This window comes from Dasypus novemcinctus, chromosome 3, assembly GCF_030445035.2.
Source record: "Dasypus novemcinctus isolate mDasNov1 chromosome 3, mDasNov1.1.hap2, whole genome shotgun sequence".
Lineage (NCBI taxonomy): Eukaryota > Metazoa > Chordata > Mammalia > Cingulata > Dasypodidae > Dasypus > Dasypus novemcinctus.
Genome location: NC_080675.1, coordinates 178,313,566 through 178,335,665, shown reverse-complemented (window position 1 = coordinate 178,335,665; position 22,100 = coordinate 178,313,566). Strand labels below are relative to the sequence as shown.

Sequence of the window (22,100 nt, the reverse complement as noted above, 5' to 3'; positions counted from 1 at the left end):
CGCCCTCAGGTCACACTGACCAGCACAGCTCCCTCCTCCAAAGGGACCACCTGTATCTCAGCTTGAGAAGTCTCCCTCCCATAAGCATAATCCCTTGCTTTCCTTCAATGATATGCTCCAAGGCTCAAAGACTACACCTTAATGTAATTGCCTCAGAGTCAATTCTATAACTTACAGTTCTAACTTCTTGTTCTTCTAGAAAATGCATCAGGAACACAGGCACTCCCACTATCCTCTTTACTCAGGGATGTGTGTGCACATACGTTTTTTTGGTTTTAAAAAGCACAGAGCTGAAAAACCAAAAAGACTCTGAACACTCTCATTTCATATATGAGAAAAATGAGGCCCAAGGGGTTTATGAGATTGGCCCAAGGGCATATGATGGCAGAACTAAGGAAAAAACCATCTCCTGGTAGGTTATGAAATGGAACTACATGCCAGGGAATTGTTAAACAACACACATTACCTGAACGCCAGGCCCTGCGTAAGAATGCAAAGGCAAAAGAAAGAGCTGCTCGGGATCCAACTCTTGCAAGTCCTTCAACCCCTTTGCCTGTAGGTCGGGAACTGTGGACAACAAACATGGGGGACTATGATAACTTTCAGTTTGTAAGACAAATGATAGGGTAGGATTTATACCAAAACAAATCAAGGGTTTTTAATCTTATGTGATTTTTTTCATTTTTTATTTTTATTTTGTAAAGAAAAAAACTTTACCTTTACAAAAAAAGAAAGAAGAAATTTATAAAGAATCTTAGATGACTTGAAAAATGATTATGAAAGAGCCTCAGGGAGCTGACACTCTGGTTGGGGGGGCAGACAATAAGGATAATACATAAATTGGGGGGTGGGGTAAGGGGAGGATCACTATAAATACCATGTAGGAAAAAACAGGCAGGTAAGGAAGATGAAAAGCATGTAGAGAATAACACAACAAACAGTCAATCCCCCACCCCACCCCACCCCCATGCTGTCAATTCTGAACATTTGGCCATATTTGCTTTCTTCTTTTAGATCAATATGACAGAGGGTTTAAAGGCCTATGTACTTGTCCTATTCCCTTCCATCCCCACCCTGCTGAAGTTACTAATCTCACAAAGTGCTATTTACCATTCTCATATGTGTTTTTAAGTTTTTACTACTTATATTTGTTACTTTAGAAAGACATGGTTTCATTTCACATGTTTTCAAAAGCCATACAAGTGGAAGGAAGAGACAGAGAACCTGGGAAACAGGAAGAAGGAGTTTAAATTTCACCTTTGAATGAGAAATACGTACAATACAGGAAATAGCTGTAAAACAGGACATACCGTCTTTAAAACCGAAGGTTTTTTCAAGTGGCAGGAGGACTGCCCTGGACAGAGTGCCACAGAGAAAACTGTTGCAGGGTAAGCATAAGACTCTTTCTACTACTTCTTACAACTACATCTGAATCTACAATTATCTCAAAATTAAAAGTTTAAAAGACTTTTTAGGAATTTCCTCCATTTAATGGAGGAGATTTTCAATTAATTAATCCACTCATTTCACCACAAAGGAAAAAGCACATAGAAAATTCAGTTGAGGGAAACGGACTTGGCCCAGTGGTTAGGGCATCCGTCTACCACATGGGAGGTCCGCGGTTCAAACCCCGGGCCTCCCTGACCCGTGTGGAGCTGGCCATGCGCAGTGCTGATGCGCGCAAGGAGTGCCCTGCCATGCAGGGGTGTCCCCCGCGTAGGGGAGCCCCACGCTCAAGGGGTGTTCCCCGTAAGGAGAGTCGCCCAGCGCGAAAGAAGGTGCAGCCTGCCCAGGAATGGCGCCGCCCACACTTCCTGTGCCGCTGACGACAACAGAAGCGGACAAAGAAACAAGACGCAGCAAATAGACACAGAGAACAGACAACCAGGGGAGGGGGGGGAAATTAAATAAATAAATAAATCTTTAAAAAAAAAGAAAATTCAGTTGAGCTCTCAGCCACTTCTGCATCTTGAGGAATTCAATTTGATTTCATAAACACACAAGACTGCTTAAAGAATCTTAAAATCTACCACCTACATATGCAGCATCCCCTCTATAATTAATGACTGTTACAGATGGCCATTCATTCCCCAGTCAAAAAGGAAAGACTGAACAGTGCCACCATCTATTACCAAACAGGGAGAACTCTTCATCTGTCACTTTGGTTTAATTTGTTTTTAAAAGTACTACTCAAAAATATGGCATGTAATGTGATTTCAACTAGACTTAAAAACTGAAAAAAAAAAACAAGGAAATATGCTACGTTTAACATTCCTCATTTCTGGGTGACAAGAGGATTAGGTTTTTTTCCTTCTGCTTCTTTTTGCCTCCTCTACTTTCTATGTGCTTTATGGGGAGTAAAAATTACCATTATAATCAAATCTCCTAACCACATAAAATATGAGTTCCATTTGATAATTCATATAGCCTTCTGAGGACAAAAGTTTGGAAGACAGCTACATTTTGGGAAAAAACAATTTTACACAAGCTAGATGCATACCACTGGCTGTTAGTTAATACCTCAGAGAAAATCTGCTCATGTATACCAATACATTAAAAATATTATTGGGGGAAGGGGAGTAGGGAGAATGGGGAGTTACTGCTTAAAGGGTAGAGTTTCTGTTTGGGGTGATATAAAAGTTTCGGTAAAGGACGGGGATGATGGTAGCACGATATTGTGAATATAATTAATGTCACTAAATTGAACAAATGAAAGAGGTTATAATGGAAAATTCTGTGTTGCATATGTTACCAAAATTATTAAATTTTAATAAAAATTTTTAAATCTTATGCCTGAAAGCAACATTTGTAAGAAAAGAATTCACCATCCCATGGTCCACAGGATGGAGGAATAAAATATGGATTAGAGTGGACTTACTGGTATTCTACTATAGAACTATTGTGACTAGTAATGGAAGAAATTGTAGCATTGACGTGGAGAAAGTGGCCACAGTAGCTGCTGAGGGCAGGGAGAGGGAAAAAGAGATGTGACGGGGGGCATTTTAGGGACTTGGGAGTTGTCCTGAATGATATTGCAGGAAAAGATGCTGGACATTATATATCCTGCCATAACCCATTGAATGAACTGGGGGAGAGTGTAAACGATAATGTAAACTATAATCCATGCGGTGCAGCAGTGCTCCAAAATGTATTCACCAAATGCAATGAATGTGCCACAGTGATGAAAGAGGTTGTTGATGTGGGAGAAGTGGGGTAGGGGGGTATATGGCAACCTCTTATATTTTTTTAATGTAACATTTTTTGTGATCTATGTATCTTCAAAAAAAATACAATTAAAAAAAAGATGGGGGTAGAGGGTGGGGGTATATGGGAACCTCTTATGTTTTTTAATGTAAAGTTTTATGTGATCTATTAACTTTAAAAAAAGATAATTAAAAAATTAAATTAAATTTTTAAAAAGAATAAGAAAATCATGCTATGAAGAAAAATGAAAAATAAACTAGTTAGGTATTAAATATAATGATCTATTTCCTATCCAAAATAATTACATATATATATGTAATTACATATATATAAAAAAAATGATCAAATCCCATTTTAAAATCTGGACAAGCTGACTTCTACAATTACTGACAGAAAAGGACAAAATGAAAGTGATTCTCTGGATTACAAAATGCAAATCAAAGATAAAGGACAGTATTTCACAAGGGGAAAAGAAGGGACTACATTGAAAATCTTTCCTAATATATGCTGTGCCTCAAAGTACCTTAAACAAGCAGACCCTACAAACATTAGAACTCATGTGAATTACACAGGGTTCAACTGTGAATTTAGCTGGCATCAGGATTCTTTTTCCTTCATCTTATTACCTTTTTTTGTCCACAGGAGGTAGAGAAATACTGCTGCTTTTCCACTTAACCTTGACATTCTCCTGAAAAACAGTTCTATTCAAGGCAATGAAGTATCTTTCCAAAATAACCAGCCTTTGCTTGAGTCTCATGGCTGAAAGGGTGCTTGTGGCTGACTGGATGGCCAGAGCTTGCTGCTCTTTAACCAACACAGAAAGACATTCCTTCAGTTCATTCACATCTAGGAAACAAGAAAACATCAAATCTCTCAATTTCATGGATATGGCTTGTTGCAATGTTGATAAAAATGAATGACAATGATAGGAAACACTGATATGCTTAACATGCGCCAAAAACAGTTTTAAATACTTCATACATGTATTAGTTCAGGTAATCCTCATACCCACCACTGGGAAGTATGGATGAGGAAACTGAGGAACAGAGTAGTTAAGTAACTTGCCAAGGTCACCCAGAAGAGAATGGCCCACAGGTCAGACTACTCTTAACCACCACGTTATACTGTCTCTATAAATATCATATAAAGTTTTTAAGACAAAAACATTAAGTCAACACTTATCAGCAGAGTATTTCCTAAAGAGAGAAAAACTCATCATTGTCATGTTATGAAACCAAATTCAAAATAAAAACAATGTTTCAATAAAATCACCCAGCATCCATGACTTGTTATTTCACTATACTACTCATTATACTATTCTTTCTACATTAGGTTATGTTTGAAATTTTACATAATTAAAAATTTTTCTTTAAGGAGCTAGGAGACAATGCATGAATGAAAATAATTCAAAGGGTACTGAATTAAATACCCAATTAAGCATCAGGCTGCCTTCTTGTTGAATTGTAAATAAAATTGTCTCTCAACAATCTCCTATATTCCAGCACAGCTCCCTGTGGTATGGCCAGAGCAGAGACTAGCATTAGTGTTCCATCTCTGCCTTGTTCTAGTCTTGAGACCAGCTACAGTCATTAGCCTCACAGCCTTGAAGTTGAGTATTGATATTTAACAAATAACTAGTCACTGAATTATTATATAGACTTTTCTTACTCTTAGTATTATATGGAATGACTCACTCACTATAACCATGGTCTTGATGTATAAGTAGCTAGACACAAATACCTGAAATTTATTTCTTTGATTCTAATAATATGTTTTAGAAGTGCTAATCTTTAACTTTTAACTGGCCCCAGTCTGTATTCCCTTATCTTACTATGCATGGATTTTAACAATCCTTAACAGCCCCCTGACAGCCCACTTTATTTAGCTTAGTCAGATTAATTAGGTGATTTACAACTTTATGTATTACCCCCAGCCAAACTTTGCCTAGTTTAGCATTATGTTATGTGGACGAAACTATTTACAACTTTATGTATTACCTCCCTAGAATCTGTCAGTTCCTAAGAGATGTTAATTAAGCAGTTTAGGACCCAGTTTGTAACCTGTAACCTGATGCGTACACAAGCCAGCCTCTAGAGCCTACACTTACACACTTCCAATTAAACAACTCAGTGAATATCCCCCAACATTCCAACTATCTCCACTATTTCCACCTTCCTTTGTCTGAATTTCATAAAAACCCAAAATGTCTCCAAAACGAGAATAAATCTGAGAATTTTCTATTCTCCTTGTATGTGCACCGCAATAAAGACTCTTTCTCTCTTTGAAATCCTGATTTCTCAAGTTTGGTCTTTGAATGCACCAAGCTGACTATACAGGTGTTTTGTCTAACAACAGCCTCAGATCCCTAGAGACAAGAGCAATGCCCATACTAACTCCCCTTCTTCTGAGCACACTTCCCATGAGGAAAGAAGGATGGAAGGAGGTCTTAGAAAACATTGAAGGGACACATCTCCTGGCTCCCTAGGGAGAAGATAGGACCAGAGCCCTCCCCATCCTGCCCACAGGCACCATGGTGCAGAGACAACTATCTAGTCACAACACTCACATATTCAGTAAGGAATTTTGAATAAGTCCTTGCATTATTAAAATCTCCACTAGCTGGGAGAGCTAACAGTTACAGAAAAGTAGATGACAAACATATAACCCAGTTGCACCGAGAGTAGTCAAGACCTCTTACAAACCCAGGAACACCTCCACTGAGACAAATCTGTCAAAAGACAGAGTTGTCTCTATGTGCCCCAAGAAAAATTTCTTCCAGAAAAGCCTTACCCTCCCTGATGAATCACTGTTTTCCTCTTTTAAATAATGTGTCTCCCCTGTACTTTGACTACAAGGTCCAGAGATAAGCTAAAGCTCAAAGCGCCTGTGGCAGTTTGATATTATTTATGAATTCCAAAAAGAGATATTGGTTATGTTTGTAAACTGTTCTGTTTCTCTAAGCTTGATACCCTTTGACTGTATTAGATTCAACTGAGAAGTCTGATTAATTTATATTAACATTAGGGCTTTGATTTAAGCACATGATTAGAGTGCGACTCAGTGTTGAGTCCCAGGTCCCCTGGGCTAATAAAACCGACTCTCGCATGGAAGTAGACACATAAGAGAAAAACAGAGAGGAACAGAGACAGCTCAATAGACACAGCAGAGGCCCCAGGAAGAGAGATGAGACTGATAGTCTACAACTGACCTTGTGAAGGAAACAGAACAGCTGAGCCTGGAAAGAAATGAGCCACCAGAAAAAGAGACTAGCCCTTTGCCAGCCTACAGCTGAGATCAGAAGAAGCTGGGACCATGGAGCATTAAGAGGTAGAAGGAATGCTAAACCCTCAGACATGGCCCACCATCTTTCTTCAACACACGGCAACCAGAGTTTGGTAAGGAAGTAACCTTGAGTTGGACTCTTTGGGCTTTGTGACTGGAAGCTTCTACCCAAATAAATACCCTTTATAAAAGCCAATAAGGAAGCAGATGTGGCTCAAGTGATTGAGCCCCCACCTACCACATGGTCCGTGGGGGGTGGTCCCCGGTGCCTCCTAGAGAAGACAAGCAAGACAGCAAGCTGGTACAATGGACAGATGTGGCAAGCTGATGCAACAAGATAATGCAACAAGGATACCCAAAGAGAAAGGACATTGAGAGACACACCAAAGCAGGGAGCTGAGGTGGCTCAAGTGACTGAGCATCTCACCCACATTGGAGGTCCCAGGTTCAGTTCCCGGTGCCTCCTAAAGAGAAGACAAGCAGAAACAGAGAGAACACAGCGAATGGACAGAGAGTAGACAGCACAAACAACAGTGGAGGACAGGGGGTTTGGACTAAATAAATAAATCTTAAAAAAAAAAGAAAAAAAAAAGCCAACAGATTTCTGGTATTCTGCATCAGTATCCCTTTGGCTGACTAATACCTGCCTTTGAGCACCTCCTATTTCTCAGCAAACTCTATTCTTCTCCCCATTTCCCAATAAATTCTTTTAATTAGCCTAACCAAACTGGCATATTCTTATATTCTGTTATGCAACATAGCCAAGAACCTAGAGGAATCCAAGACTTCTGGTTTCAAATCCACGCATTCCTCTTAAAGTTCTACTTGTATTTGTATTGTCCCAAACCTGACTGCCTAGTCCACTGGTAATTCAGTGCAGGGAAACAAGACACTCAGATACACTGGAAGCAGCTGGTGACTAAATAAACAAAATGTGCACGTTAAAAAATTCCCAAAAAAGGGATAATGAGAAAGGGTTATAATGGAATACTAGGAATGAGGTTGCAGAGGGAAAATTAATTTCACTCATTTATTGAGTTTTTGCTAACTCCTATTTATTTACCCAAAGGATTGGAAGCAGTTTCAAACAAAATATGTACATAATTGATATAAAGATTGTTTAATGTGACAGTTTGAGATTATTTTATGAATCCCAAAAAGAGAAAGAGTATGTCCGTAAACTAATCTATTCCTCTGGGCATGATACCCTTTGATTGCATTAAAATTCATCTGAGGGATCTTTGATTAGATTACCTGTAAGACTTATCTAGGGGTTCGACTATGTCAGTAAGGCATGATGAGTCCTGGTCCCCTTGCAGGGTGTGATATAACTCACACAGAGACAGGAAGAGAGCACTCTGTCATTTTTGATCCTGCCATGTGACACAAAGGAAAAGGCTCAAACAACTGAGTCCCCAGGGAGAAAGGAACCATTTACTTGACAGCTTGAAGGGGAAGAGAGCAGAACAGCCAAGACTGGTACAGGAGGCCCAGAAAGAAACAAGCCCTATGCCATGAGAAAGAGGACTGCAGGACCACTTAAGCACAAAGCCTCAAGAGGCTGGACCCACAGAGCTCAAGAGGAAAGGGTGAGCCCAGTGAGGAAGGGAGAGACCAGCCAGAGATCAGCAGCCACCTTGCTTCAACATGTGGCAACTGACTCTGGTGAGAAAGTACCTCTTAAGGTACTTTGAGTTGGGCTCATTACAGCCTTGTAACTGTAAGTTTTTACCTCAAATACACCCCCTTTATAAAAGCCAACAAATTTCTGGTATTTTGCATCAGCAATCCTTTGGCAGACTAATACAAAAATAAAAATAAAAACCTCAAGATCAAGACAAAAAAAGAGATAGTAATACATTAACCATAGGGTTTACCTGGTATAATTAAGTTTCAAACATGCTTGCAATCTTCCTGGAAGCCAAGTTAAAAAGGAAAACCTAAAAAGAGGTACATCAGGAAGAGAAGTGGCTCGAGCAATTGGGCATCCCCTTCCACAGAGGAGGTTCAGATCCCGGAGAAGATGAGCAGACACCGCAGTGAGCAGACACCACAACAAGCAGATGCCACAACCAGCAGACACTGCAACCAGATGTCACAACCACTGCAACCAGCAGACACCACAACCACGACAATCAGCAGATACCACAACTGCCACAATGAGCAGACACAGTAATCAGCAGACGACGCAACCTGCAGGAAGGAGAAGTGGCTCAAGCAGTTGGGCACTCACCTCCCACATGGGAGGTCCCAGGTTCAGTTCCTGATACCTCCTAAAGAAGATAAGTAGACAACTAGAGAACAGATGGGAGAGCTACCAGAGGGGAGATAAAAATAATAAACAAAAAAAAAGTAAAGAAAAAAACACATAGAATTCCTTAAGAAAAGGTGGGGGGAGGGTATACCAAATTTTTTGATGAGGGCAGAGTAAACACATATGTCTACTTTCCCTCCTTGAAAAATTCCACTAAAATGAGAATTAAAGGGTTTTGTATAAAGAGGTATAAAATCACAAAGAAGGAAAAAGAGGGAGACAAGGGCAACAACATTTTACAAAAGATAGTAAAATAGTTCAAGGAAATCCAAGAAAAGTAAAATCAATGCCAGAGCAAAATCAGAGAATTAATTTATATCATAAAAATCACTGAATGACATAGGAACTTGCCCTGCCAGGTCTTTCAAAGGAAGGATGAAATAGGCAAGGAAGATAAAAAGAGGAGGTATGGAAAAGGCTGTCTCAAACAGCAGTGAAACCCAGATCCCATCACCACCCACCACAGCTCCACCTCTGCAGAAAATGGTAGGCTTCATCTCTGGAAAGGGTAAAAGAGAAGTGTCTGGACTGAGGGACATAAGGCCCAGTAAGGCACAGAAGTGCTATACCAAGCACAAGAGGTAAACTGAACACATGCTCACAAAACATCCTTGTTCCCCATCTCCACCTGTCACCCAGAAAGTTCTTCTTGATTCTCACAGCTTAGCCTTAACTCACCCAGCAAGTGACAGGAAGTCTTCAGTGGGAAATCTGAACAACTCAATGGTAAGTATAGATAACACAAGAGATTCTATAGTCAATACCCAATCCATATATGAGGAGGAAACAGACCACACATCTGAAGAAAGCCACTAAGATTAAGTATAGAGACTGAAAAAAATCAAGGGGGTATGGGAATATTTAAAAATTAAAAATTCCCTAGAGGAGTTAAACAGCAAATTGAAGAGGGTGAAAGAGTCAGTGAACCTAAAGATAAGAGAAATGAAATCCTACAGTCTGAGGAGAAAGAAGAATGAAGAAAATGAACAGAGCTTGAGGGACCCAGGGGACAAAACTGAGCATGCCAATATACACTTGCAGAGTTCCAGAAGGAAAAGAAAAAGGGGCAGAGAGAATAATCAAAGAAATAATGGCCAAAAGCATCCCAAATTTAATAAAAGATATGAATATACACATCCAAGACAACTAACTCCAAACAGGATAAAACTCAAAAGACCCACACCACAGAACATTATAAACCACTGTCAAATGCTGAAGAAAAAGAGAAAATTCTAAAAGCCGCAGGAGAGAAGTGACATGCAACATTTAAGGGAGCATCAATAATATTAAGACCTAATTTCTGATCAGAAACCATGGAGTCAAGAAGGTAGTAAGATAACATATTTAAGAACTGAAAGCAAAAAAAACACAGCCAACCAGGAATTCAATATCCAGGAAAACTCTTTCAAAAATGGCAGTGAAATTAAGATATGCCCAGATAAACAAAAGCTCTGAGGAAGTACATTACCACTAGACTGGTTCTATAAAACATGCTAAAGGCAGTTCTGCAGGTTGAAAGGAAAGGACAATATACAACAGACTGAAGCTACATGAAGAAATAAAGCTCTCAGATAAGAGAAATGACATGGGTAAATATAAATGCCAGTCCTACTGTAATTTTGTTTTGTAACTCCACCTTTTATTTCCTACAGGATCTAAAAGACAAATGCATAAAATGTAATGACAAATCAATGGTTTGGGATGTATACTATATAAAGATAGGCATACCTCAGAGATAATAAGGTCATCGTAATAAAGTGTACATCACAATAAAGCAAGTCACATGAATTTTTTAGATTCCCAGTGCATATAAAAGTTATGTTTATGCTATACTGTAGTTTATTAAGGGTACAGTATTATGTATTAAAAAAAACAATGTGCATACCATAATTTAAAAATACATTATTGCTAAAAAGGGCTAACCATCATCTGAGTCTTCAGCAGGTCATAATCTTTTTGCTAGTGGAGGATATTGTTTCAATGTTGATAACTGCTAATTGATAGGGTTGAGGAAGTTGTAGCAAATTCTTAAAATAAGACAACAATGAAGTTTGCCATGTCAATCAATTCTTTCTTTGACAAAAGGATTCTCTGTTGAGAGGCTGTTTGATAGCACTTTAGACACAGAAGAACTTCTTTCAAAACAGGAGTCAATCCTCTCAAACCCTGCTGCTGCCTTAATAAAACCATGTAATATTCTAAATCTTTTCTTGTCATTTCAACAACATTCACAGCTTCACCAGGAGCAGATTCCACTTTAAGAAACCATCACTTTCAAGGAGATCCAAGGTGGACTGGCAGGCTGCACTCCTCCAGAAACTGCAGGAAGGGTAGGCAGCTTGCTTGACAGAAGGGAAGCCACAGGACTGGGGGGACAATTGGAGAGGGGAGTTAGACAGGTGGGGGAGGCAGCCAGAGGAAAAGGAAACTGTGGAAGATAGCGCTCGCAAGTCATCACCCCGCCAGCTCATAGGGAAGTGACCTGGCTGAAGACCAGCACTCAGGAGCTTTCAAGAGTGAGGAAACCCACTGAGCAACCAGTTGTGTATGCTGGTACCCAGCAAGCCCTTGAGGACAGAGGAGATGCAGGGCAATCCCGTGTGGGGCTCAGGGGAAGAGGAAAGCAGTGGTGCGAATGGGTGTGCTGCTGGCACTCTCAAGGGAAGGGGAACTATGGGGAAACCAGGAGTGCCGGCTGGCACCCAGCCAGCTCAGGGTATGGGTTGGTAAGAACAGGGCAGGCAGACCGGATCTTAGCCATTTCCTGGGAAGAGAAGAGACACGGGCTGGCACCAAAACGGCTCCTGGGAGAGGGAAGAGGGCAGCTGATGAGGCAGGCTGATATGTACCCACTAGCCCCAGAAGAGAGAGGAAGTGGGGCAGTGAAGGAGTGAACTGACAAGCACCCAACCAGCTCAGGAGAGAGGGGAGCAGGGAAATGCAGCTAACAAACTGTCAGGCACCCAACCAGCCTGAAGAGGAGGGAGCCAGGGACAGCAATTCAGGAGCTGCAGAACAAGCAGCCTTGCAAGGGGAACTTAGTCTGAGATTTTTTTTCAGTGTTGATTTGTATGTGTTTTATTCTCTACACCCGGGTACCTTACCGACAGAAGGAAGGCCATGGGATGGATTGATTGATGAGGACAGGCAGCCTAAGATGGCTGCTGGTGGCCTAAGAGGGAGGCCTGTTTCTTGTGTTTTGTTTTGATTTTTGTTGGATTTTTGTTTGTTTTCTGTTTCTTTTCTCATTTAATTTCTTTTCTTTCTTTCGATTTTTGCCTCTTCCTTTTCTTTTATTTCTTTCTACCTTCTCTTGTTTGGTTGTCATTTCTTTCCTTTCCTCATCTTTCTGGTCTTTTTATTTTTCTCCTTTTTCTTTTTTTACCTTTTTTATTTTTGTTCCATTTTATTTTGTATGGTTTTTCACTCTTATTACTAGATTTTTTTCCAGCTCTTTTATTTTCCTTCTCCAACCTTGTTTTTATTCTTCTTTTCCTCTTCTTTCTTTCCTTTTTGTGGGCCTAAAATTTTGTTGGTGGAACATGGGCAACTAAAAATATATAGAATAGGTGAAACTAAGTGTCAGAGGACCCTTAATAAAAAAAACAAATGAAAATAAAACCCTAGAATACAAAGAGAAGCAAACTGACTAAGCCGCTTAAGATAAATGCTTAGACAGCAGTAAAAAACTACAAGCCATACTAAGAAACAAGAAGACGTGGCCCAGTCAAATGAACAAACTAAAAAAGCAGGAGATAAGGATGTAGAAAAACTGATCAAGGATGTTCAAACAAATATTCTGAATCAACTTAATGAAGATAATGAAGAGAAAAAGGATATTAGGAAGACATGAGGGGAACATATAGAACAAATCAAAACATACATAAAAAAGATAACAGATCTGATGGTGATGAAAGACACAATTCAAGAAGTTAAAAATATGCTACAAGCACATAACAGCAGATTTGAACAGGCAAAGGAAAGAATTACCAACATTCAAGATACGGTATCTAAAATCACACAGATAGAACAGTTTTTTTTTCCCAATGGAAAATTTCACCAGGGACTCAGAGAACTCAATAAAAACATGAAATAGATAAACATAACATTATAGGCATCCCAGAGGGAGAACAGAAGGTAAAGGGGACAGATGGACTGTTTGAGGAAATAATAGCAGAAAATTTCCCAACTCTTATTAGGGACATGGTTGTACATGGCCAGGAAGTGCAAGACACTCTAAACAGAATAAAGCCTAGCAGGCCTACCCCAAGACACATACTTATCAGACTATCAAACACACAAAACAGGATTCTGAAAGCCACAACAGAAAAGAGATCCATCACATATAAGGGAAGCGCGATAAAATTAAGTGATAATTTCTCATCTGACCATGGAGGCAAGAAGACAGTGGTATGAAATAGTTAAGGTGCTAAAAGAAAAAAACTACCTGCTAAAGATAGGTATGTAACAAAACTGCATTCAAAAATGAGGGAAAGTTCAAAATATTGACAGATAAACAGAAACTGAGAGAGTTTGTCAACAAGAGTCCTGCCCTTCAAGAAATACTAAAGGGAGTTCTACAGGTTGAAAGGGAAAAAACAGGAATGAGAATTGGAGAAGAACATAGAAAGGAAGATTATTAGCAAGAGTAATTAAAACATTTGTATTAGTCAGCCAAAGTGGTGCTGATGCGAAATATCAGAAATTGGTTGGTTTTTATAAAGGATATTTATTTAGGGTAGGAGCTTACAGATACCAGGCCATAAAGCATAATTTACTTCCCTCACCAAAGTTTACTGTCACGTGTAGGAGCAAGATGGCTGCCGACATCTGGGAGGGTTCAGGCTTCCTGGGTTCCTCTCTTTCTAGGGCTTGCTTCTTTCCAGGCTTAGGGTTCCTCTCTTCCCAGGGGTCCAGTCTAAGGCTTCAGCATCAAACTCCAACATCAAAACCCTCCAACCCTGTCCTTTGCCATGTCTTTTATCTGTGAGTCCCCATCCACCAAGGGGTGGGGATTCAACGCCTTACTGGCACAAGAGTTTACCTGATAAATCAAGTAAACCTCTGAATCCAATATAATCTAATACACCCAGAGGAAAAGATCAGTTTACAAGCATAATCCAATATTTCCTTTTGGAATTCATCAATAATATCAAACTGCTACAAATTTATAAGCCTAAAGAAAAAAAATCACTAAAGTGAGTACTGCCTTGACAGTAATAACACTGACAGTTAAGAGATTAAACTATCCAATCAAAAAAAAAAAGATTGGCAGAATGGATCAGGAAATATGACCCATCTACATGCTGTCTACAAGAAACTCGACTTAGACCCAGGGACACAAGGAGGCTGCAAGTGAAAGGTTGGAAAACAACTTTACACACAAACAATAACCAGTAAAGGGCAGCAAGTTATACTAATATCAGACAAAATAGACTTTAAATGGAAAACCGTTCTAAGAGACAAAGAAGGACACTATACATTAATAAAAGGCATAATCTATTAAGAAGACAAAATAATCAGAAATAGTTATGTACCTAACCAGGGTGCCCCAAAATAACTGCAGTAAACACTAGCAAAACAAAGGGGAGAAAAAGATGACTCTATGATCATAGTGGGAGACTTTAATATACATTTGTACACATTGTACACATTTCTAAACATTTGTTACAAATTGATGAATACATACTGGAGCATTGCCACTGGATTACAGTTTACATTATAAACTCTCTCGTGAACAATTTTCTAAGTTATGACAAGATATATATGCTGTAATACACGTTGATCAATTTTAACAAATGTACCAGACTAATGAAGGATGTTGTTAATATGGGAAAGTGTGGGAGGGGGAGGGAGGGGGGCATATGGGAAATCTCCGACATTTTTAATGTATAATTTACGTAACATTTATGTAAGCTAAGTATCTTCAAAAAATAAAAAATAAAATAAAACTTTTTTAAATATGAAAACAAAGAACACTAAAAATAGAAGAACAAAAATAAATAAAAATACTTTTCTTATTTTGTTATTTAAAAAAAAAAAGATATACAATGGCCTTTATCATTTCAACATCATTCAGGACAATTCCAAAGTCCCAAAAATGCCCCCATATTACACCAATTTCTCCTTTTTCCCTCCCCTCAGAATCTTTGGTGGCCACTGCCTTCACATCAGTGGTAAAATTTCTTCCATTGCTAGAATCACAAGTCTATAGTAGAAAAACAGTAACTCTATTCTAGTCCAGCATGCATTCCCTGATCCTGAGGCTTCTGGGATGGTAAATGAGAGGGGGCTTAGATCCCATGGGCCAGGTGGATGGGACTATTTTGCTTGCAGTTATAGACTCTCTCTGCTCCTTGAGATGGTCATTACCCATCATCACTTCCTTGTTAGTTGTCCTGGGTGAGTCCAATGAACTGCAGAGCAGGTGGTGCAACTCTGCTGAGATTCAGGGCCTGACTCGCACAGGAAAAGCCCAAAGATTTAAGTCTCTTGGACATAAACCTATCAACTCTAGTACTAACTACAGATTCAAGTATCAGGGGCAGAACGATGGAGTGCCACCTCGCCTGCAAGAACCACGAAGAGCTGACTCAGCAAGGTGATGCAACAAAAAAGGGAGACAAGCAAAAAAAAAAAAAAAAAGCGTACAGCAAATGGACACAGCGAGCAGACAGCAAGCAAGCTGCAAGCAGGGAGAGGAAATAAAAATAAATACAGACAGACACAGAAGAACGCATAACACACAAAAAGCCACAAGGGGGGAGGGAATTTTAAAAAATGAAGCCAACAAAATAACATAATAAAATTAATAAGAAAATGAAATAACAATGATAGTTTTTAAAATGACAAAATATAAAAAAAAGAATTTTTTAAAATGGGAACGTCTTCTGCTTCTTTTTTTTAAAGATTAATTTTACCTCATTTATTTATGCACCCCCCTCCCCGCCCCCGTTATTTGTTTGCGCTCACTGTCTGCCATCAGCTGTCCACAGTAGCACAGGCCATCAGCTCTCCGTGGCGGTGCGGGTCAGCTTGCCTTCACCAGGAGGCCCCAGGAATTGAACCCAGGGCCTCCCATACAGTAGACAGGAGCCCAATCACCTGAGTCTCCAAAAGAATTTGAAATAATAAAAAAATAATAAATAATTTAAAAAAGTAAACTTTGGCATTATGTCTTTCATCACTATAAGATTTGTTGTCTTATCTGTACAGTGACATTTTCTTCCATTTATTCCCCCAGTGTTTTTTCTTTTAATTTTATCTTCAAAGAAGTTTTAAGTTACAGAAAAGTTATGTACAGAATATAGGAGATTCCCATATACCAACATCCTCTCTCCCCATCCTCCCTCTCCCTTTTCCTCTTTCCACTATTAATATTCTACACTGTGGATGGTACAATTGTTACAATTGATATACAAATACTGTAGCATTGCTACTAACCATGGTCAATGATTTACATTATGGTTTACACTTTGGGCCATACACTTTTATAAATTTTGACTAAATTTAAAATAGTCTGTATCCATCATTGCAAGATCATGTAGAACAATTCCAACACCCCAAAAATGCCCCCTGTTCCATCTATTCTATTCCTCCCTCCACTTCCCCTCAGAACCCATGGCAACCACCAAGCTTGACTCCTTAAAGAACAAGACTCATAGTTACTTGCAAAAACATTGAGGGCTTGACATACTGGCCTGTCCTCCCCTATTAGGCATTGCTTATGCTCTCAAAAGACTCCCATCCCTCTATATGAGAACATAGCAGGACTCCCCAGGATGGGAGTCCACCCCTTCCCACTCATCATGCAGGTCTCACACCACTGATTCAATGCACTATGACAGGATGAACACTCACCTAACTCCCTGCAAGCCTGCCCCAGGTGCGCCCTATTCTGCATGCCCCCTACATCCAACACCCTAAACCAGTAACCCTCCCCTGCTGTAGTGGCCGAAAAACCATTCCCAACATTGTAGTTTCAACCACATACCTGAAAATCCCAAATTCATGTGCTCCCTCCCTCGACCCTCCCCCCAGTTCCATGGACAGTGCAAAGCCCCCCACACCCTACCCACCTCACAGGCCAGCACCACCCAACCCAACAGCATCACCATATCACTGTCATGCCCATCCTCTGTACAACTACACCCTTCCACCTTACCATAGATTTTGCCCATATGGACATTGGCTCACAACCCTCTACCCCTTAAGAGATTTCAAAGTGAGTCAGGTGGTCATTCCAGAGGTTACGCTTATGCATGTCTCAGGCAGATCTCACTAATTTCCACAGTAAACAAAGACTGAAAGAGAGGTGCTCCTGAGGTTTTTAGAGACATTCGGGCACTATAGGCAAGGCACACAACCCTTTGAAATCAGCACCCCATCAGTGGGCCTTTCCTTGGAATAAATGACAACTTATTTCCCCAATATAACAGTTAGACTCATTTATAATTTCCCTACACATGACCTTCTACCAAAGGGGTACTGATGCAAAATACTTAGTTTTCATAAAGGGTATTTATTTGGGACAGGAGCTTACAGATATCAGGCCATAAAGCATAAGTCACTTCCCTCACCAAAGTCTATTTTAGAGCAAGATGGCTCCCGACATCTGAGAGGGTTCAGGCTTCCTGGGTTTCTACATTACTGGGGCTTGCTTTTCTCTGGGTTCAAGGTTCCTTCCTTCCTGGTGGTGATTTCTCTTTCCTCTGGGTGCTAACTTCCTGGGTTTTCAGCATCAAACTCTAACATCAGAAATCCCCACATCAAAAGCTCCAACTCTGTCCTTTGCCACGCCTTTTATCTGTGAGTCTCCACCCACCAAGGGGTGGGACTGGGTGGGGACTCCACACCCTAATGATAACTCAATCATGCCCAGGCACGGATCAGATTACAAACATAATTCAATATTTCTTTTTGGAATTCATCAATTATATCAAACTGCTACATACCCCTTTTATTTGAACCTGTAATTGGCACTATACCCATTAACTGTATGTCCCAGAGACTTCAATCTTCTGTCTGTTCATATGCTGTTGCACCCTGAATCTCAGCAGATTGTGAGCAACACCTACTTGCCAGTTCATGGGACTTGCCCAGGTCCACAAACAAAAAGATGACGATGCACAACATCCACCCCAAGAAACAGACAGTGTCGACTACTACAAGCAAACCATTCCTTCCATCTGCCTATAAAACATGTGCCCTCTCAATATAAAACAGAGCAGGCATCAATATCTCAAGAGCCTAAAGGCTGAGGAATGAGTAAACATAAGGGGGGGAAATGCAACCATGGACCAAAGGAAACTTACTGTTACTGTGGTAATGGAAGAACACGTAACACTGACATAAAGATACTGTGGGAGAGTGTGGGCTATGGTGTGGACCAATTGACCATGGGTTGCAGCGGTGCTCAGAGATGTACTCACCAAGTGCAATGAATGTCTCATGATGATGGAGGAGGTTGTTGTTAAGGGCAGAGGAGTGGGGTGAGGGGGGTGGGGCTATATGGGGACCTCATATTTTTTTTAATGTAACATTAAAAAAATAAAGAGAAAAAAATATTTTTTAATTTAAAAAATTTAAAAAAGATACTGGTTACCAGAGGTTCTGAGGAGAGAGGGAGGGAGTAATGGGTGGAACACAGGGCATTTTTAGGGTACTGGAATTGTTCTGCATGATATTACAATGACAGATGCAGGCCATTATATATTTTGTCAGAGCCTAGAAAATTGACCAGTGCAAAGTATGAACCATAAGGTGAACTGTAGACTTGATTAGTAGCAATGCAACATTCATTCATCAACTGTGGCCAATGTACCACACTATTGTGGATGTTGTTAACAGCAGAAAATGTAGGAGGGGATGGGGTATATGGGAATCCCTTGTACTTTCAATGTGTCTTTTCTGTAATCTAAAACCTCTTTAAAAATAAAGATTAGGGAAGCGGATGTCACTCAATTGATAGAGCATCCGTCTACCATATAGGAGGCCCAGGGTTCGAACCCAGGGCCTCCTGGCCTGTGTGGTGAGTGGCCCAAACGCAATGCTGCTGCACACAAGGAGTGTATTGCCACATAGGAGTGTCCCCCGCATAGGGGAGGCCCACACACAAGGAGTGTGTCCCGCATGAAAAAAAGCGCAGCCCACCCAGGAGTAACGTCGCAGGCATGGAAAGCTGACGCTGCAAGATGATGCAACAAAAAGAGACACAGATTCCTGGTGCCACCACGAATGCAAGCGGACAGAGAAGAACACACAGCAAATGGACACAAGAGAGTAGACAACCGGGTGGGGAGGGGAAGAGAAATAAATAAAAAATAAACCTTAAAAAATAAAATTAAAATAAAGACCGTTATATGAATAAAAAGAAACTCTCTTTGCTCATCAACAAGAAACAACTCCTTATCCATTAAAATTTTATCATAAGATTGCAACAATTCAGTCACATCTTCAGACTCCATTTTTAAATCTACTTCTCCTGCTATTTCCACCATATTTGCAGTTACTTCCTCCACTGAAGTCTTGAACCCCTCAAAGTCATTCATGAGAGTTAAATCAACTTCTTCCAAACTCCTGTTCATGTTGATATTTTAACCTCCTCTCATGAATCACTGGTTAGGTTTCTCCCTTACAAGTTTTATAATGATTAACTGATCACACGGTTTACAATGGTTAACAAACAGTGACTTCCATTCCTGTGACAAAAGAACAGGCCCCCATCCACAGCCTACATGTTCAGATATAGTTCACTTCCTCACAAGATAGACACAGAAGCCACATGACACCGTTAACCCCTCCCGCATCCCTAGAATTCACTACCCCTAACCCACCACCCCCTAGCCATTTCTATAGGCCCTCGGGTCTTACCCAAGCCCCAACCCATTCCCACTAACTAAGCATGCTCCCACCTAGTACAGTATAAATTCATGACTGCCTCTGACAGAGGTGAGCTGAAGTCTCTCCTCAAAGCCCCTCCATTCAGAGAGCTTCCCAATAAACTTTCTGCCTGCAATCACGTCAGTCTCCGTGGCCCAGTGAGAGCCATTTTTTCTCTAACAATCACGAAATGTACTTAATGATACCTAGAATTATGAATCCTTTCCAGAATGTTTTCAATTAACTTTGCCCAGTTCCATCAAAGGAATCACTATCTATGGCAACTATAACCTTATGAAACATCCCTTCAATAATAAGAGCTAAACGTTGAAATTACTCCTTAATTCATGGGCTCCAGAATGGATATTGTGTTAGCAGGTATGAAAACAACATTCATTTCATTGTACAACTCCATCAGAGCACTTGTTGACCAGATGAATAGTCAACGAGCAGTAATATTTTGAAAATAATCTTCCTCTTACAACTTTATCACTAAGCTTATTCATTCCTAGCTTTTGATTTAAAATGAGAGTTATATGACTCTTCCTTTCCCAGGAACACTTACAGGTCACTGAAGGGTTATCAAATGGCCTAATTTCAATATTGTTATGTCTCAAGGAAAAGGAGGCCCCACGAGGAGAGAAAAATGGCAGAAAAGCCAGTCAATGGAGCAGTGAGAACACACACAACATTCATCAATTAAGTTCTCCCTCTTATATGGGCATGATCTATGGAGCCTCAAAACAATTATAATAGTAACATCAAAGATCACTGATCACAGAACACTATCACAGATAGAATAATAATGAAAATGTTTGAAATACTGTAAGAATTACAAAAATGTGACACAGAGACATAAAGTGAGCACATGCAGCTGAAAAATGGCACCAATAGATTTGCTCAACAGTTTTGCCACAAACCTTACTCAAATTTGTTAAAGACACACAAAAATTTGTGAAGCACAATAAAATTAGGTATGCCTATAAAATAAATCTCTGAAAGTCTTCCAGTCTCCCTCTCTCAATCCAAATCTAGCCATACCATACCTCCCCCAGGTAATGTGAACAAAACCCCACCCCCACCACTCACACACACTCTACCCTCTCACCGTCCTCCCACACCCTGCTTGTCTCTGAGCATTTACTTTAGAAAACTGACAACTATAAATTCTTTCTCTGCCTTTTTGAGATATACAGATTCTTTTGAAAAGCTAAATAAGACTCTTGCCAGTTTTACAAACTAGGAATTTTTTCATCTCAAGGACCTGAGAGCCATCATTTTGAAATGTAATCATCAAGGAAGAGAGCACCTCTATTTCACAGTTTTCATGGAAGGAACCTAACTTCTACTTCCTGTCAAAATTATACAAGATATTTATTTTCCTTTGGATAAAGGCAATTACCAAACAAAGAAGGCAATCCCAATTACCAGGTTAACTTAGGATAACTATGTGAACAAGTGGAACTGTCAAGTCCTCTTGAGAACTAGTTCGTGCTTATCCTGAAAACATGTATGTAATGGGTCATATCTGCCTGGCTATAAAAAGGATGCAATTTCTTTCTGTCTTTGCAATCTTATCAGCAGATTGCCTGTGATGAGCATCACATTCTGGTTTAAAGCTTAATTAATAATAAAACTGTTTTTCTTCTCTACTTTTTGTAGAGAAGTTTTCTGGGTTGGCAAAAAACTGTCTTTAATTATATTTCCCTAATTCCCCAAGTAGAATGTCTACTTTATAACTCATGATTTTTAGAAGAAAATATTCTTCTATTCCTTGTATATTAAAAAATTTCTGAACAAAAATGAACCCAATATATTTTCTTTTTAAAACTAAACTATGCAAGATAAACCTGAAGCAAAGAACAAGGTGATGAGTTTTACTAACCTGGATAAAAGGAATCAATAACTATAAAAACCCATCTATGATATCTAGAAAAGGAATACCAGCCCAAGCTTTCCAAAGTACCAGAATCTCAGAAGACCATAATACCTGGTTGCCTGCCCCATACCCAACTCTCCAAGATTGATTTGGCCCTGTAGGTAGGCACAGGAGTTTCTTCTTCATCCTTTTTCTCTTTGTCATTCAGATCTTCTTTCTTTGTTCCACTGTGACTATCAACACCATCATCTGGAGAATTAAAAATAGAATCTGTAAATTGTTTTTTTAAATGCAACTCTCACAAGTAAGCCTCTCTGCAAATGCTCATTCCAGAAATAGAAATATCATGTTACAAGACGTAATGAATGTCTGATGACAAAAAAGAACAATTACATGAAATATAATTGTTAATAGGAACAGTGTGATTATGTTGTAATGAATAGACCAATGACGATTTCAATAAAGAAATCGATACATCACTCAACTACTTCTTTGAAACATATGATTTAAAACTAATATTCCATCAATTTCCTACTCCAT

The 22,100-nt window shown here is 39.7% G+C and overlaps 1 protein-coding gene across 3 annotated transcripts in view; it reads right to left on the bottom strand.

The window, feature by feature from the left end:
* The window catches only part of HERC2 (HECT and RLD domain containing E3 ubiquitin protein ligase 2), a 290,972-nt gene that overhangs the window by 171,211 nt on the left and 97,661 nt on the right, over positions 1-22,100 (bottom strand). For all 3 annotated transcript variants that reach the window (XM_058294806.1, XM_058294807.2, XM_058294808.1), the window contains exons 4-6: positions 21,672-21,809; positions 3,831-4,050; positions 467-567 (exon numbers count right to left, since the gene is read on the bottom strand). In XM_058294806.1, the coding sequence (XP_058150789.1) occupies positions 467-567; positions 3,831-4,050; positions 21,672-21,809 (459 nt within the window). The remainder of the gene's footprint in view (positions 1-466; positions 568-3,830; positions 4,051-21,671; positions 21,810-22,100) is intronic.